The 17,357-nt window shown below is 43.8% G+C and overlaps 1 protein-coding gene across 2 annotated transcripts in view; it reads right to left on the bottom strand.

Moving 5' to 3' along the window:
* Window positions 1–15,177, bottom strand: part of Pinx1 (PIN2 (TERF1) interacting telomerase inhibitor 1) — a 67,288-nt gene extending 52,111 nt beyond the window's left edge. The window contains exons 1-6 of one of the 2 annotated variants that reach the window (XM_008828096.3): window positions 15,044–15,167; window positions 14,556–14,774; window positions 9,387–9,496; window positions 8,570–8,662; window positions 6,575–6,653; window positions 1,860–1,952 (exon numbers count right to left, since the gene is read on the bottom strand). In XM_008828096.3, the coding sequence (XP_008826318.1) occupies window positions 1,860–1,952; window positions 6,575–6,653; window positions 8,570–8,662; window positions 9,387–9,419 (298 nt within the window). In that variant the 5' untranslated portion in view covers window positions 9,420–9,496; window positions 14,556–14,774; window positions 15,044–15,167. Of the gene's footprint in view, window positions 1–1,859; window positions 1,953–6,574; window positions 6,654–8,569; window positions 8,663–9,386; window positions 9,497–14,555; window positions 14,775–15,043 lie in introns of both variants that reach the window. The other variant, XM_008828095.3, reaches the window with a different exon arrangement.
* Between the last annotated feature and the right edge of the window lie 2,180 nt (window positions 15,178–17,357).

Here is a 17,357-nt window from a genome sequence, read left to right as displayed (position 1 = left end):
GGGGAGGAGAAAGGAAGGAAGGAAATGGCTCTTTTGAGAAAAGACCTTTAAAATCAGCTTTTGCTGGCTGATGAAGACGGATTTGTTATTTCCTTCACTCTTTTTTCTCTCCCTTTCTACTTTGTCCCACTGCACAGGATGTCCTCCATTTCCTAACTCAGTCTCCTCTCCTCTATCACAACACATCTCCAGCTCTCTCCTAGATCAAGGCTTATAAATATGTAGACTTCACTGTAAGAGAGAAATGAAGGCAAAACACATCGAGCAGTGTGACAGGGTCATCAGCAAGGGAGTGGCTGAACTATAAATAGAAAGCAGACACAGCCAACAGTCCACAGATTAAAGTAGATTAGTGAGGCTTATCTTAAGGTAACCGCTAAGGATGAAGTCAGGCATGTAGCTAGGTACTAAAGGCCAATCAGAAGACAGAACACAGAGGGACAGGTAAAAGGCCACCAGGCCCTCAGAAAGCTAGTTCCAAGGTGTGCTCTATGACAACACCCTTCTAAAATATCTCTAGTTTTTCCATAGAGTCTAATGAAAAAGGAAGGACTCTTTAAGGGATTGGGAATTAAGGAACTGCCATTACCCTCACCTCCAAAGGACTGACGGGCAACAAAGCTGTTGCCCTACAGCAGTTTGGAGGATGGAGATAAGCCCAGGTTCGAAGTCTCATAGGCCTCCAACAAAGAAGTGCTTGTCTGAGAAAAAGAAGGGGTGACAAGAAAGCGCCATTCAAAACATACAAGTTGGGAGGAGGAGGGAAACTCCAGTCCTTGCACACCATCCAGAAGTTTTCAGCTCCTGAATCCCTGTAGCTCCATGGTGCCTTTCATGTCTTCTGACTCCAGTTTTACCTTTTGGGGTCCTGGCCCCAAATGAAAACTGCCATCGACACTTTTGAATAGTGTGGGTTCTGCCTGCTGTTCAGGCAGGTTCTGGGAGTTAAGTACCTTCCACAGTGCCAAGACTAAGGCAAAGAAATAAGCTTTCTCTGGCATAGGGATAGAAACAAATATTCAATCTCCCAAAGAACAATCAAATGGTGACTGAATAAGTTTCACAGCACAATAACCATTATACCTAGTATATGAAATACAGTATGTAAGAAACAGGCTTTGTGGCTATTCTATGGAAAGCATCTAGAGATTTAAGTTCAGGGCTTCTCACCTATACAAGACTGCCACCTAATGGCTACAGAGAGCAACTGTACTCACAAATGACTGGACATGGGACGGCGGGAGATAGTCTGGGATGATGACCAAGGCAGAATTTACTGCTTATTTCCAACCTTTCTCAACATCACCTTGGCCAAGACCATGGGATGTCTACACTGATTGACCATGGCTATGAGAGGTCTACACCAACACTCCATGAGATGGAGAGCTACATGGACTATTACAAGGGTCACCTTAGGAGTACAATTCACCATAGTTGAGGTTTTTATATAATTAAAACTTTAAACTGTCATAGAACAGTTTACCACAACCACTCAGCTCTGAAAAAAATGGAGCTAGCAATTCAGAACAGCACATTTAAATTATTTTCCAACCTAGCTACATAGCATCCCCATCTTTTCTAAACACTAACTTCCACTTTGCGCCTTGTAAACCTCACTTGGGCTCCTCTCGGCACCAAGCACCTCAAGCTGCATTTTAACAAGATCCCTGCAAGTCAGCATGAGCGACTTGCAATTTCACTGAGCCCTTGACACCCAGGGCTGCTGCAGATCAGTCTATCAGGTTTCCCAGACCCCCTTCATCCCTATTTAGAACTTAAAACAGTCAGTGCCAAGAGCTAAAAATGCTCAGGAAACCCAGTAAAGCAGACTTCAATAGCAAATAAATGTTTGCTCTTACCTTTTGTGAATTTCATATAATGAACCCGGTTTTTGGAGATTCTAGATTTTTCCTCAAGGCTAAAAGATTTCTTTTCCTTGTTGTCCGAGGAGTCTTTAAAAAAAGAGAAAACTATTAAACACCATGTAACCCATTCTCTTTCTATGAAAGGATGTTATTTAAATAAGATTTTTAGGTGTATTATTATTTATTACTGAACTACCCAAAGGATTTTTTTTTTAAAACTGTAGATCAGGCAAGTTTCTCTTCAGTCTATAAAAATCCTTAAGGAAGAGAAATGAAAACATGTCTTCATACCAAAATCTATATGGGAAGATTCATGACCCTTATTCATAGCAGTATAATACTGAGGTAATCCAAAAGCCTTTCAATAACTGAATGAATAGCTGAGCTCACTCTGGCACAGCCTGATACTGGAATATCATTCTATCATTTGCAATAAAGAGGACCAAGTTATAGACCCATATAACAATGCGGAAGAACCGCGGGGCAAGCACTTAATGAAAAAGGCCAGTCTGCAAAGTAAGATGCAATAAATCCATCTCCATAGCATTCTGGGTATGATGTCACTGATGGAGAGCTTACAGATGGTGTCCAGGGGGCTGAGATGAAAGTGAGATGCCAGGAGCTGGAGGGGTGGAAGGTAGGTGTGAACACAGAAAGTCAACATGGGGCAGTGTTTTGATAATGATGGAATAATTAATTCTATATCTTGATTGCGTGATGACTAACTACATAAATGTATGCCCGAGTAAGTGAAAGAGAAAATATTTACAAAAAGCAAGCTCCCTAGTAAAACTTTACTCAAACATTGGTTTGACACTAGAACCTTAAATGGGAATAAGCATTACTTAGTATCCTCGGGAAAGGAATTCTCGCAACAGATGTTAATGTTAATGTTATTATGTCTCATAATTATTTAAAAAAAGAAAATGAGAATGTAAAAGATGTTAAAAGGATATGGGAGTGGAGATATTTTCCAAAATAGAAAAAATGAGAAAGCCTAGGCAATTGATGAAGGTCTGTGTAGGTTTGTTATGATATATAAAGGAAGCAACAAAAATAATATACACATAATCTTAAAATTTCTAAGGTCACAGTTTAGTCAACTAGTTTAAGGAACAAAATACAGTGTCTCACTGAACAGAGCTCACTGACTGACCAAGGTGGCTGCGAGTGAGCTCCAGGAATCCTCTGTCTCTGCTCCCAGTGTGAGGTTGGAGTCCCACACTTGGCTTTTTCACATGAATGTTAGGGATCTGGACTCAGTTCCTTGTGTGTTTGACAGGCACTTTATCTGCTGAGCCATCTCTCTAGTGCCTATCCCCTGCCCTTTTTAGTTCGTTTGTTTTATTTTTTTGAGTCAAGGTTTCATGTAATGTAGGCTGACCATGAACTCACACTACTTGAGGATAGCACTGAACTATTTATTGATCCTCCTACCTCTACCTCCAAGTGCTGAGGTGGTAGGCATGCACCACCACTCCCAGGTATGGGAGATAAGGTAAATATTAAAAATGAAAATTTACAGACTATACTAAGTTTTGTATCCCACAAGACAGCAACACAAAAAGTCTGCTTTGTTAGAAGGCAAACAGTGTGAATTTGCTAAGTGATCTTATAGCAGAAAGTGGTACTAGGTCACTGTACCATCTACTATTGAGCTTTAATGCAAGTTACATGTGATTATGATTTTTAAAAATTCACCTAGAGGAAGACACTATATTTACAAAAGATGGCATGGCAGGAAAATATCCTGTTAGCTCTCCAGGTCTGTCCCAGGGAAAGGCTTCCCTAAAAGAAATCTTTGGAAGGCTTCATACGGGTTTCTCTAACTGCATAATCACTGCAGCAGCCCCTTCTACTGAACAGGACAGGGAGCTTATATACAAGTTAGTAACTGCAGCTTCCACATTATTTAAAGTACTCCCAAGTTTTAAGCAGTAAGGGCAAAATAAGACTACACGGATTAATCCTGAAGAAGAGGGCAGCCATGAAGAAGAGCACTACCTCGTGAAATCTCACAGCCTTTGGGACAAACGCAGAGCCCACTGGCTCCTTCAGAACAGCCCACTGCCTGCACCTCCTTGAACACCCCAGGAAGGACTACTTTAGTGACTCTGCCCAGCCTCGCCATCAAAGCCAAACAAAGGAGGTTGTCCTGAGATGGGGTTCCCAACGCTACTGAAATGGCACCTCTCACTTGGAAACAGTGTGCATGGTACCATCAGACTGGAGAGATGGAACTTTCCAGATAGGCCCTGCATATCTCAAAAATAAAGCACTCAAACCATCTGCTTTCTCTTCTCCCTATCCATACAAGTGAACCAGACCAGGCTGACCTAGATCGCAGAGATCCACCTGCATCTGCCTCCTGAGTGCTGGAATTAAAGACATGTGTCACCATGCCTGGCTCAGAGATCCCTTCAGAATCTTAGAGCAGATCAGTTCTTGGGATACTGTGACCTGAAAAGTTACAAGCATTCTCTGAGGCACTAAGCACTAAGTGAAAAAGCAACGAAACCAAACCCAGTGCAAAGATGGTTCTCCCTGCTTAAGAACAGGGTGTGGACACCTCTGAGGAATGAATCCCAGGTTCAAGGGTTTCCCTTTCCACAAGTATGCTGATGGCAAAGGCATTTCAAGTTCAAGTGATGCCCTATCATGACACTGAACCTGCTTAGGAGAAATGACTGCCACTCACTCACCAGATAAAGTGGAAGTTAATTCCTGATGGTCAAATTGCTGTATTGTTAGACTTTAGCTAACCTCCATTTCAGTCTTTATGTAATATTAATTACACATGCTCTATATAAGTCTGCCAGATTCATGTGATTTTCACATTTTTTAAATTTTGATATATGCCACAGTATATACGCACACTTAAGATCTGTACAGTTAGTGAAATATGGAATTATAAAGTGAACTCCTCTATCACTACTTCCAGGGTTAGGACATGGGCACTGTCAGTATCTAGAAGCATGTTATGTGCCCCCTTCTCAACAGGCCATGCTGTTTCCTCCTAGAAAAGCACATTCTTTCCTGTAGGGGAACACAGCTCTCTGTGCACTGCAGGATGCTTGGCTGCATTTCTGCCATTACTACTTCACCAGTAAAATGCCCACATTTGTGATGATGAAAACTATCTCCAGGACTAGCAAGATAGCACAGTGGGTGGAGGCACTTACAGCCAAGCCTGACAACCTGAATTCAATCCCTGGGACTTACATGGTAGACCTCCACATGTGCACCATGACACACATGCACTCACACACATACACACACAAATGAATAAATTTAATAGAAAAACGAAAATTGCCTCCAGACATTGACAAATATAAACCCGTATGTTTCTCAGGACCCCTTCTCAATCCCAGGTTCTCTGTCCTCCCTAAGTACCACTACTGTGACATTTACAGTGAAATACTCATTTTCTTAAAATTATTTTGCTACTAAAGTATGGACTTCAACATCAGAGTTCTGCCTGCTCTTTGTAGTTTATGTGAATGAATCATACTGGATATCTCTTTGCATTCATCTTCTTTCAATCAGTGTTAATTTCTGCACCAGGGACAAAATACACAGCTTGTGGATCAAACCCAGTTTGTTACTTGTATTTGTAAATAAAGTTTTATAGGAACACAACTACATCTGTTTGCTTACATACTGCCTTACTATAGTTTTCACTCTCTGATAACCAAGTTGAGCAGTTTTGAAACCCTATGTACATAACATATTTCTATCCCACCTTTGCAGAAAATATTCACCAACCCCTGTTCTCCACTCTGGCATGTGACTATTGCGTGTCTTTACACTTAAAAGGCAGTGGTGCTCTTATGCTTTCTACTGTTCAGGAGCATTTGGGTTAACGCTATCTTAGGGACACTGTTAATGCCATCTCATTTGTTTGTCTCCTGGAACACCTAAGCACAGGTATCTGCTGCACAAGAGTAGCAAAGCTGGTCAAAGGCTATGCATATCACTGCCTTATGTAAATAATTCCACATGAAGACAAGATGGTCTATTAACACGCTCCACATGCTCAGAACCTGACATCACTCTAATTGCAATGAGTACTCAGTGGTTTCACCCTGTGGTTTTTATCTTGCATATTCCTGGTGACTAATGTGGCAATATGTAATCATTCACCCTGCGTAGACTCTTGTAAAATGTCTGATAAAGGCCTGTGGTTGAGTTGGGCACAGTGGCATATGCCGACAGTCCAGCTACTTCAGAAACTGATGCATGGATCACCTGAGCCCACAAGTTCCAGTGGAGAAAGCACATAAAACCTCAGTAACTGAGCCACATACATGAACTGAACAATCAAACTGTGCTAGGAAGAATCAACACAGAAAAAGGTTTCCCATGGAGCCTCTGCCAGCTGCTATGTTCCCATTTGATTTTCTTTTTTTTTTTTTCCATTTTATATTCTTTTTTGTATTAAAAAAAAAAAAATCCTTTCTTTCATAGTAAAGCATCCCTGTAATGGTGACTACCTATCTGAGGTATACACCAATGAATGAATCTTGCCATTCTCAAACTATGAATGAGGAAAAAGTGTTTCCTGATGACCAAAGGCTCATTCAATGACAGCACCATTAAAATATAAACAGAACTGAGTATTGTGGTTGCTTCAATCAACCAGCTTTTGGATATATGAGGCTTACAGTAGAGGGTAATTCTGAGGGACAGCAATGCTAACAGTTCCCTACCTGTTTTTTCCTGACCATGGCAAGTGTTTAGTGCTGCGAGAAGCTGATTAAAGTCATCCTGATGAGCAATCCAGTTGTCCTAGAAACACAAAAAGCGAATGAGAGGCAAGCCCACAGCTTACTATACTGTTGACGTAAGACACAGTTACAATGGAAGAAATCTGATTAATATGAAGTTGTAAATGCTTCATTAAAATATTATTTGAGAAGTCCAAACAGGGTCACATTCCAAAAGCAAAATCTTCAGATCAATAAAGTAATTCACAAACCACCCCCGCCCCAAAATTATTTCATAAATTTAAATGGATTCAAGAAATAATATAAACTTGAAATGCGATCTATCCAAATCCACACTAAAAGGGGACAAGCCCAGTGGTGGAGTGCTAGCCTGTCCATGCAAAGTCCCACCCAGTGGTGGAGTGCCTGCTTAGCCCATCTGTGCAAACCCAGGTTTGGTCCCCAGCATAACAAAGTTAAAAAAAAAAATTTAAAAGAGGCTTCTTGGAAGCTTCAAACCTTGATTTCAAATGGGGGTGATTCCTCAATGGTTAAAATAGAGCAGAAAAACAAACAAATAAAATCAACAGGCAACTTGTGTGCTAAACATTAAACTAAAGCAACAGAAAACCACTACTACGTAGTTGGAAGGAGAAGAGCAGTGGGGAACAGTGCTCTCTTCTTCATTCAACAGAACTTGGAATATTTTGCTGAATTCTGACCACTTGTATTAAGACTCAATTTTTCAGAACTCTGTGGAAGGGGACCTGAAACCCCCTGAATCAGTGAGTACCCATATGTAAGGTGTTCATTGATAATGACCTCCAAAACAATACAAACCAGTGGGAAGCAGGGTTTTAAGGCAGGAATTTACCTTACATGCCTTTTCTTTTTCTTTCTTTCTTTCTTTCTTTCTTTCTTTCTTTCTTTCTTTCTTTCTTTTCTTCCTTCCTTCCTTCCTTCCTTCCTTCCTTTTTTTATTTTTATTTTATGTGTATGCGTGTATTGCCTGCATGTAGGTAAGTGTACCTGTGTCGTGCAATGCCCACAGGGGACAGAAGAGGCTGTCAGATCCCCTAGAACTGGAGTTACGGACAGTTGTTAGCTGCCATGTGGGTGCTGGGATTCGAACCCAGGTCTTCTGCAAGAACAGCCAGTGTTCTTAATTGCTGAGCCATCTCTCCAGCCCTTACGTGCCTTTTCTTAAGCATTTCTTGTTACGAAAGCTTACAAGTTAAGCCATATTGAATAAGTTTACAGGGCAAAGCTTCTTCTAAGAAAGTATACTGTTATGTGTTTCTAAAAACTACATTCACAATCGACCTTACAAAAACTTTCCTTAGTGGCTGAAACTAGAAAATTTAGCTGCTGTAGTCTACTATTCAGAGCAACTGAACGAATCAAACAATGTACTTCACAGAATGAAATTCTCCCAGTTTTCTACCAGGTTTTGCTAGCTACAAAAAATTGAAGGACAAACCTTCCAGCTTAGACACTCTGAGAAGAAAACAGGTAACAATGAAAATGAAAAGTATGGCAGGTTAAGTGCAGCATCAATATTCAAGAGAAAATGTGAATAAATGTAACTGCTATAACCCTAAATGTCCAAAACAAGGCACCATGGAAGGGAAGCAACACTAGTACTTCCCACACGCAAAGCCACCAACACTAACATAAACTACAGTTAGAACGCAGGGAAAGATAAAAACTGGCTCTGCCCTAAAATGACCATATCCTTGAAAAGACTTTTTACAAAGTTTAGCAATAAAACTAGCTTGGCTCTCTGCCATAACTAAGAACCCAGGGGGCAAGGCAAGGTGACACATCACAGAATTAGGGCCGGTCAGCCATGCGCTATTCCTTCTCTTTTTTCACACAAAGCAGGTGCTACATACGGTAATAGTTTAAAACTGTTCTGTTTACTTGTGTGGATTACAATATTTATGTTACACAACTCAACTACGCAAAGAAAACACTCAAAACAGCAGTCTTGCTCACTTCATTATTGTTTGAAGCTCCAAGTCCAAGGTGGTTATTTTTAACTTGAACTTTAATATGTTCTGTGGCTCCTTGCTCCTGAGCCCCCAAACCCTGTGGAGATCAAACACAAAGAGATTAAACATAGTTCTATCAAGTACAAAGGGAGATTTCCTCTTTCTTCCTTTGCCAAATGTTCAAAAAGGACGCAGCCTAGTGGGCTCTTGGAGGACCACATCTGTAGCAGCAAGGAAGCATTCACGGCCCATGGAGTCACTAACTAAAGCACCACACCTCCTGAGCATGCTCTGGAGCAAAGCACTGCCATGAAACCAGCAAAAGCACCCTTGGCAACATAAAACGCTGAAGCTTCAGTATGGTTCCACGTGTAACAAATTAAAAGGTGATGCTGAGTTGGAGAGATGGCTCCGTAGTTAAGAGCACTGGCTGCCCTTGCAGTGGACCCAGATTTGATTCTCAGCACCCACACGGCAGCTAACAATTGTTGGTAACTCCAGTTCCAGGGGAATTTGGCACCCTCTTCTGATCTCCACCGGCACTGCATGATATGGGTGCACTTACACACATGCAGGCAATACACTCACAGACATGAACTAATAACAAATACATAAATAATATAATAAATAAATAATAAAATAAGAGGTGATGTCTAAGAAAGACTAATTGCAGCAGCTTAGCTGATAAACCAGAAGGGCTGGTGTTTATGCTTGGTTCTAATATTACTATCACTGCTCTAGACTCTAAGAAGAAGGGTGTCTTCTCCTGATTTATAATTTCTTGGCACGGCTCAGAGACTTTTAGTTTCTGTTTAAAATACCTTTCCTTTAGACCACCCCATCTTCTCTAGCATCCTCTGGCCAAACTTGGAATCATCATTACTCCATGCAGTGTTTCTTGGATCCACAGCCCATTTCTGCTTCCGCCGACCTGCAAATGAAAATATATCTCATCAGCAACTTGCCCTTCACACCTGGGAAAGCACACACACTAAGCACATACTTATGCACATTTTCAATGCACAGTGGAACATTAATAGGATGGTTTCTCCTGGTTTTCCTAATAACCACATATTCTTAACATATAAACTGACCTTATAAGATTAAAACTAAAATGTTCCCCCTAAAACAGACAAAAGAAAACAAATACTTAATTTAGCACCATTTGGCCTTTCCATATCCAGTCACTGGCAGCACCAAGGGCCCTGTGGAGGCCACCCGTCATAGTCAACATCAGCATAGCAGCAGGCACACTTGTCACAACGCTCATTGCTGCAGGTTATAGGACAAATGCTACACATACATGAGCTCCAACTCTCTCTACCTTTCAGATGGGAAAATCTGAGTTCTCAGAGAACATTGTCCCCCAGTAAAACCCAAATCCTTTATACAAGCCAGAGTCCTACCAATTTGAGGAAGGGGTAAAACAGAGGCTCCAGCTGGCCTTGAACTTGCTATGTAGCTGAGGATAACCTTGAGCTTCTGATCCTCCTAACTCTACCTCCCAAGAATTGGAATTATAGGCATAGTCCACCACACCCAGCTCAAAACTTACATTTTTAATACACAATATATGTCATTATAACCTTAGGGAGAGTAAATTGTTTTATGCTTCCACACTCAGATAGTTCACCTACCTTCCTTCCTTCCTTCCTTCTCACTAAATGCCATAATTTATTCACTGAACTTTCAAATAATCTTTGACACTTAACATCCTACTGCACTGTGGCATTCAGACCCATCTTTCATCTCTTCTTACTCTATAATCTCCTTAAGGGTTATATTCTTTTCTTCTTTCTTATGCTTCATTGCAAGAAGTGTTGCCTACAGCTGGCACCTAATAAACATGTCAACAAACATGAAGGAATGAGAACGAAGGGGAAAACAGCAAAGGGGAAAAGGAAAGGAGAGAGAGGGAGGTTTGAATTAAGGGATCTACCCACTTCAGGTCTCATCAAAGTATCTTTCTGAAATATACATAAGCAATTGACCACTAAGAACTAAGTTCATCACTGTAGTTTTGTTTTGTGTTTGTCTACTTGTTTATTTGAGGCAGGGTCTAGCTCTGTACCCTAGGCTGGCCTTGAATTAGTGACAATCCTCTGTCCTTAGCTCCTCAAGTGCTGGGATTACAGGCCAAGTCACCACATCCAGCTTCACTATTAGAGTTTTGGTTTCTTTCTTTCTTAGTTTTTTTGAGACCGGTTCTCCCTGTAGCCCCAGCTGTCCTGGAATTCACTATGTAGACCAGGCTGGCCTGGAACGCACAGAGATTCACCTGCCTCTGCCTCCCGAGTGCAGGGATTAAAGGCGTGCGCTACCATGCCCAGCCACTATTAGTGTTTTGAGAAAAACTATGGCAGAGAAAGACTCTGTAAGGCTGGCAGAACAAGAACCTGAGATCAAGTGGAATGTGGAGGTTGAGTGACCTTACTGCTCAGCTACTTCAACAATCTAAGCACACTATCACTCCACCTCCAATCTCTGCAGTCTCACATCCCAACTAAAAAATAACTTCAAGTCAAAAGGGCTCACTGTGCTGCACGTAGAATCAATAAGGATCCTTACCAATACACATCCTAGCAAAAATAAGAAGTCTTTTATAAAGATGCACACAGAAAAAGGCCACCACAGGGCAAAATGAGTTGTACTTAAATTTGCAGTGTTCTGCAGAGGAAAAAAACCTGATCCAAAGACTTGTTCCACCTGTGTCAGTGGCCACTTTACTTAACCTGGTAAATGTGCAGCACAACACCGGCTCTGTAATGAACACAGCAGAGAAAAGGCTTACAAACCAGCATTCTGTATGTGCGGTGGTCACTTTTGTGTCAAATCTGTGTATCTAGAGTGCATGCTAGGGGTCTCTGACCAAGGCCTTTGTGCTGGGCAGTTTTTGCCAACTTGACACAAACTAAGAGTCACCTGGAAAGGAACCTCAATTGAGGAATTCTCTCCATCAGATTGGCCTGTGGCCGTTTCTGTGAGGCATTTTCTTAACTGCTAATTGATATAGGAGACCTAGCCCAGTGTGGGTGGCACCACCCCTCAGCCAGTAGGCCTGGGCTGTGAAAGAAAAGTAGCTGAGTCAACCAGGGGGTCAAGCCAGCAAGCAGTGTTCTTCCACAGTCTGCTTCAGTTCTGGCTTCCAGATTCCTGCCTAAGTTCCTGCCTTGGATTCTAACTTGATGATGGACTGGGACATGTAAGCCAAATAACTTTCCTCCCAAAGTTGCTTTTGGTCAGTGTTTATCACAGCAACATAAATCAAACTAGAATAGCTTGTTAGGAGTCCACCCTTCCCGGAAGAAATGCATCCCTGTCCCTGGTTTACATAAAATGGACTGCCATGCTACATAAGGGACTGGCTACCAGAGCCAGTTACTCTTCCCCCAGAATGGCAGGTATTGGCAAAGAAGGGGGTTAAATAGCGTTTCCCAACTGAAGGTGTGGGGGAATCCCAATTAAAAATTTAAAAAGCAACACTGGATTAAACAAAACTGAACACCAAAGAACTTTCCAGATCCTTTAATATGCAAATGTACAGATCTTAGAAGAGGGCAGAGCAAGCATGTCCTGTGCTCTAAACTTATGACCAGAACCCTATTTCTCTGTAACAACTCCTTGTTCTCATGTTGTACAAGTTCCTAGGTTTGGGAACTCGTGGCAAGAAAAAGTGCCTCTAGTCGCAGTAGCACTGTAGGGAAGGGATGGAACCTTGAAGAGGTGGGGCCCGGAGGAAAGAAGTCAGGTCCCTGGGAGTGGACCAGAGGATCCAGGAACTCCATTTGTGTCGGTGTCATTTTAAATGTTATCTTGCAACACATGCTGACAGTAAGTCACCTAGGTTCTCTTTGCTTCTTGGTCACAATGAGGTGATCAGCTTTGCTCCACCACATACCCCAGCTCACGTTTTACCTCACCTTGTGCTCAAAAGCAAGAGTCAAGCAATCATGGACAAAAACCCCAAGCCCAAATAAAGCTTTCCTCTTTGGTTATTCTGCCACAGCAATGGAAATCTAACATATGTTCTTTGTTACTCTTGGGCCCCAGTCTGTTCTGTGCTCAGATGTCAGTCCTGCTAATACCCTATGCAGTAAAAACTAACAGCAAGTCAGATTGCTACCCTTTGGAGGGCTCGTTGAAGTTGACCTTTGGTGGAGAATATGGATTCAAGAGGGTTCCCACCATTGACAGAACTTATAAGAATGATCACTGTGTAACTGTTTATGCAAATGATGTGTCTTATGCAGAATACCAGCTATTCTTCTGGGTCTTCCTTGGTGGAGGAATTACATACATGTGTGACTCCACTAGGACCGAACTCTGGAAGTCTGCATGTTTAACCCTGGACTCTGCCATGTGTCTTTTGTTTTTATTTACTCTGCTCTACATGTTACCTGTGACAGATCTTAATCTTATGGCTGCACCCTGAGTCCTGTGCCTGAAGCCCAGAAGATCACTGAATTTGAGGGTAGGAGACAGTGTTGAGCCTCAGGTAGGGTGGCCTGAAACTGTTGAATCACTTATTTGGGAAGATCTGCTCAATCACCCTTGGGACTCCTCCTATTTGAAGACCTAACTGTAAATAGTTCTACCAGGATGTTTGGGATACCCTCAATAAACATTCCTTCATATGACAGCTACAAGGGACTTTACTTGACAACCACTCCACGCCTGACAATACACTGCTTATGTGTGTTGTCAGACTAAAGCTTACTCTGAAGGGTATGTTGAGTCCCAACAACCAGCATTAAAAGCTTTGCCTTTTTAATGTTTCCACAGATTCAGATACCCAAGAGCTCAAAATGTATGAACCACATATCCTCATTAAAAAAAATTCCAAGCCAAGCAACTAGGAGGTAGAGGTAGGAAAATCAAGAGTTCAGGGTCAGCCTTGACTACATATTGAGTTTGAGACCAGCCTAGGCCTCAAACTGAAAAACAAGCAAGCAAATAAATGAATAAATGCAAGACATACTCAAGATTGAAAAACTTGGAATGTACAATTTTATGTTTTGACAATTGGAATGTAAAACTGTGTGTTATATAGTGCTGTGATTTTATACATTTTTCTTACAGTCCCAAAGGGGTAAGAGTCCGTCATGGTTGGGAAGCAGGTGGCTGAGGAGGCTGGAGCAGAAAGTCAAGTGCTCACATCTCCAAGAAAGCATAGGAAGCAGAGGGTCACTTGAAATCTGGCAAAAACTGGCTTAAAACCTCTGGCTTAAAAACTCTCCAAAGCCTGTCCCAGTGACATATTTCCTCTACTATGGTCACACCTCCTAAAGATTCCCAAAACAGTGCCATCAACTAGGGACAAAATGTCCAAATACTTGGAGCCTGTGGGAGACCTTCTCATTCAAACCACCACAGAGAGTGGTAAATAAAAGTCCAATCTTCCATAGTATATAATATTACATAGTATATAATATACTATATTACAAAGTATGTTCATATACACTAGATTTCTTCTCTTAAGTGGAGGCTCAAGAAGATGGTGTCTGGAGAGAAACACAAACTATGCAGTGTTTTTAAGAAATAAAAAGAGGGGCTGGAGAGATGGCTCAGTGGTTAAGAGCACTTGCAGAGGACCCAGGTTCAAGTCCCAGTACCCACATGGCTGGTGACAACCATCCATACCTCCAGTTTCAGGGGAATCCAACTCTCTCTTCTGACCTCCAGGGGCATTGCATGACCCCGGCACACTTAACACACATGCAGACCATACACTCATACACATAAAATAAAAATAATAAAACACTTTTAGAATATAGAATGGATGCCTGTGCTGATGGTGAAAGGATAAAATAAAATGGCAAGCAGACATGAAGGAAACCATGTTCTCTGAATGCCTAAGACAAAGTGAACTTCCAGGAAAGTGATGGGCCAGCTGTTCTGCATGACTGTCTCCAGGTGGCAAGAATCCTTAGCTACCAGGCTCCTGGGGAAGTAGAGGGCAAACAGCGGCAGAGGCTGGAGTAACTTCTAACCTGGCCCACCCGGCTCTTCTAGCGTTCACCAGCCTGCACTGCCCCCGGACTAGCTTCCAGCTGGTCGAGGCTTTGGATCCCTTTGCCTTTCTGGGTCCAATACAGCTGCAGTTCCGGGTCTGAAGGCTCCCGCCTGCCTGTCTTCTTTGAGCCGGGGAAGAGCAGGCCCTGGCCAGGGTGGCTCCGACGGCCGGCGCAGGGCAGTCTGAGCCCGGAGCCCTGTCCGGATAGGAGTAGGAGGAACAGTATGCGAGACCTGAGGACGCCTGGCAGTCTCCGCCGCCCTGACCTCGGCGCGGACACTAGGCGTCCCATCACCCGCCGTCCCGTCGCCCCATCGTCCATCACCCGTCACCCGTCGTCCCATCACCCGTCACCCGACGTCCCATCACCCGTCATCCGTCGTCCCGTGACCCGGCGTCCCATCACCCGTCGTCCCGTCACCCTCTCACCCCCTCACCCCCGCGTCCCGCCACCCCGACACTCACGCTCGGCCAGCATCGACATGCCGCCGGCTCCCTGTGTCTACCAAGGGCAGGTGGTCAGGAAAAAGCTGGAATTCCGAGGGAGGACTTCGCATGCGGGGCAGGAGAATGAGACTGGGGCGCGGGATGATGACGTCACCACGCGCGACTCACTCCCGACCACGTGGCGGCAGGGGGCGGAGAGACAAATTCATTCTAGAAGCTACGGGAGCCTGGTGGGTTTCAGTCCGCGCTCTGCTCGCCGCAGACGGCTTGCGGACAAGCCTAGGGCCTGTGCTCTGCGAGCCTCCCGGACCTTTAAGAGCTGGGGCAGCTCGGCTGGCGGGGGCGGGCCTGGCACTGGGGGAGCCGGCTCCCTTCGCCACACACTACCCCTGCCCTCCGAGGGAAGGTGTGACACGGACTGCGGGCCTAACCCCGCTAAGCTCAGTTCCACTGATCTGGAGGCCACACTCGGCACTCGCTGAATGTAGACGCTGGCTGCCTCCCTCCTGGTGCTGCCCTTTCTCCTCCAGACGTGTGACCTCAGCCTTCGCCTAAGCTGTTAATTAGTTGCTCTCCTTAGAGCCTCACGCCCTTCAGGTGCCCTTCCTTGTCCAAGTTCCAGCTACTCCGTTTGCGGATGCCTCCCAGGAGTTTCTGATCAGGACCTTAGCTTTATTTCACATCATGTGTGGTTGTGCAGCCCGGTCTTCAGCACTGGCCGGTGCTTCCTTCTCAGGGGCTCTGCTTCCTAATTTTTTTCTTCTTAGGAAGGGCACATCCACTCTTAATCAGACCCAGCAAGACTCCATGTAAACCTCACTGCAGGTAGTGTAGTCTTTTTTCTTGAAGCAGTGTGTCTGATGGCTGTGGTGGGGGAAAAACTCACCTCTCGGGGTGGTCCAACAGCCTTGAGAATCCTGCCGGACTCTGCCATCCACTTACCACCTCCCTCCCTCCCTGTAAGATAGGGAGGTTGACAGCACCCAGCCAAGCAGGACCATGTGCTTGACCATGAATTACAAACAACAAAGAGGGCAGACATCACGGTTGTGACTAGGAGGCTGAATCTGACCAACTTACCTTCCCCCTCCCCTCCTCCCAGAACACCTGGGCTATGACCCAAATCTTTTCCATCTTTCCTTTTCTCTGGGCCAGGGTTTCTGGTCTGTATCACCAAGCTGAGGTGAATGGTGGGCTTCGAAGCAGGAGGGCACATGGGGGCATTTTCTTAGCATGCAGTGAGGAGGCAGGCTTTGATGTGATCTCCCTAGAGGCTCATTGAAGTACAAGGAGGATCAACCTGTGGGTGGCGTGCTCAGTGAGTGTTCTTGAATCACAGCATCAGTTGCCTTGGGAAGACTTTGTCCTTCATTTGAAAACATCCTTGGGAAGCTGTCGGCTATTGGCCATTAGTGTCTGTTTATGGAGAATTTGGGAGCAAGTTTGGGGAGGACAGAAAAGAAAGTATGCCATCAACACAGGTCTGGAATCTTAAGGGGCCTCAAGCAACACAGACTTGCTTTTATCATGATTTTGCCTGGAGCAGAAGCTAGCCTTGGCAATAAAAATTAAGCTAATAAATAATCATTGAGGAAATAAGAGACAATTGAAAACGATCCTAAGATCTGTGAATTTTGCCATGTCCTATGTAAAAATATTCTGTGGTTGAAAAAACAAAGCTCCTGCTCTCAGCTGACTCCTCATCGATTCTCAAGTAAGAAAGCATGTCAGCATGTTTTATTTCTGTCTTACACACTCAGTTTTTCATTGTTAATGTTAGTGATTGGAGCCCATCCATCTGTGGCCTCAACTTGACTGAGCAAGAGGTTGCTCCCTGTAACCAATCATGGCATGGCACGATGATCCCAGGAAGAAAGACCTTGCTGGGTGGATTTTCTGGATTAAGGCAAGTTTTTAAATATCAAAGGTAAAAGGTAAAGATATCACACTTCAAGTCAGAGAAAGATAGGGGAAAGAGGAGAGAGGGAGAGAAGGGGAAGAGAGGGAGAGAGGCGGAGAGGGAGGGGGGAAAGGAGAGAGGGAGCATGAGCGGGAACAGGAAATGGCCCAATTTCTGCTTGTCTTGGCTTCAGAAGTGTGCCCAAATGTGCCTCTGGGTACTTAATTATGTGGCATAACCAGGGCTGCTAGATAGAATGCTGGGACCTTCTGGGTATGTGGGAGTGGTGGTGTGTATGGCAAGTAGTTCATCCAGTTAGCTACAGAGATTGCTGACAATAGTCCCTCTCACAACCCCAACTGCCAGGGACAAGGAAATTTAAACTTCTCTTTCTACCTCACAGAGAACAGGCTTGCTGTCATGGTATTAACT

This window comes from Nannospalax galili, unplaced genomic scaffold, assembly GCF_000622305.1.
Source record: "Nannospalax galili isolate Female #2095 unplaced genomic scaffold, S.galili_v1.0 scaffold612, whole genome shotgun sequence".
NCBI lineage: Eukaryota > Metazoa > Chordata > Mammalia > Rodentia > Spalacidae > Nannospalax > Nannospalax galili.
Note: the sequence above shows the minus strand (reverse complement) of the source record. Positions and strands in the feature narration are given on the sequence as shown.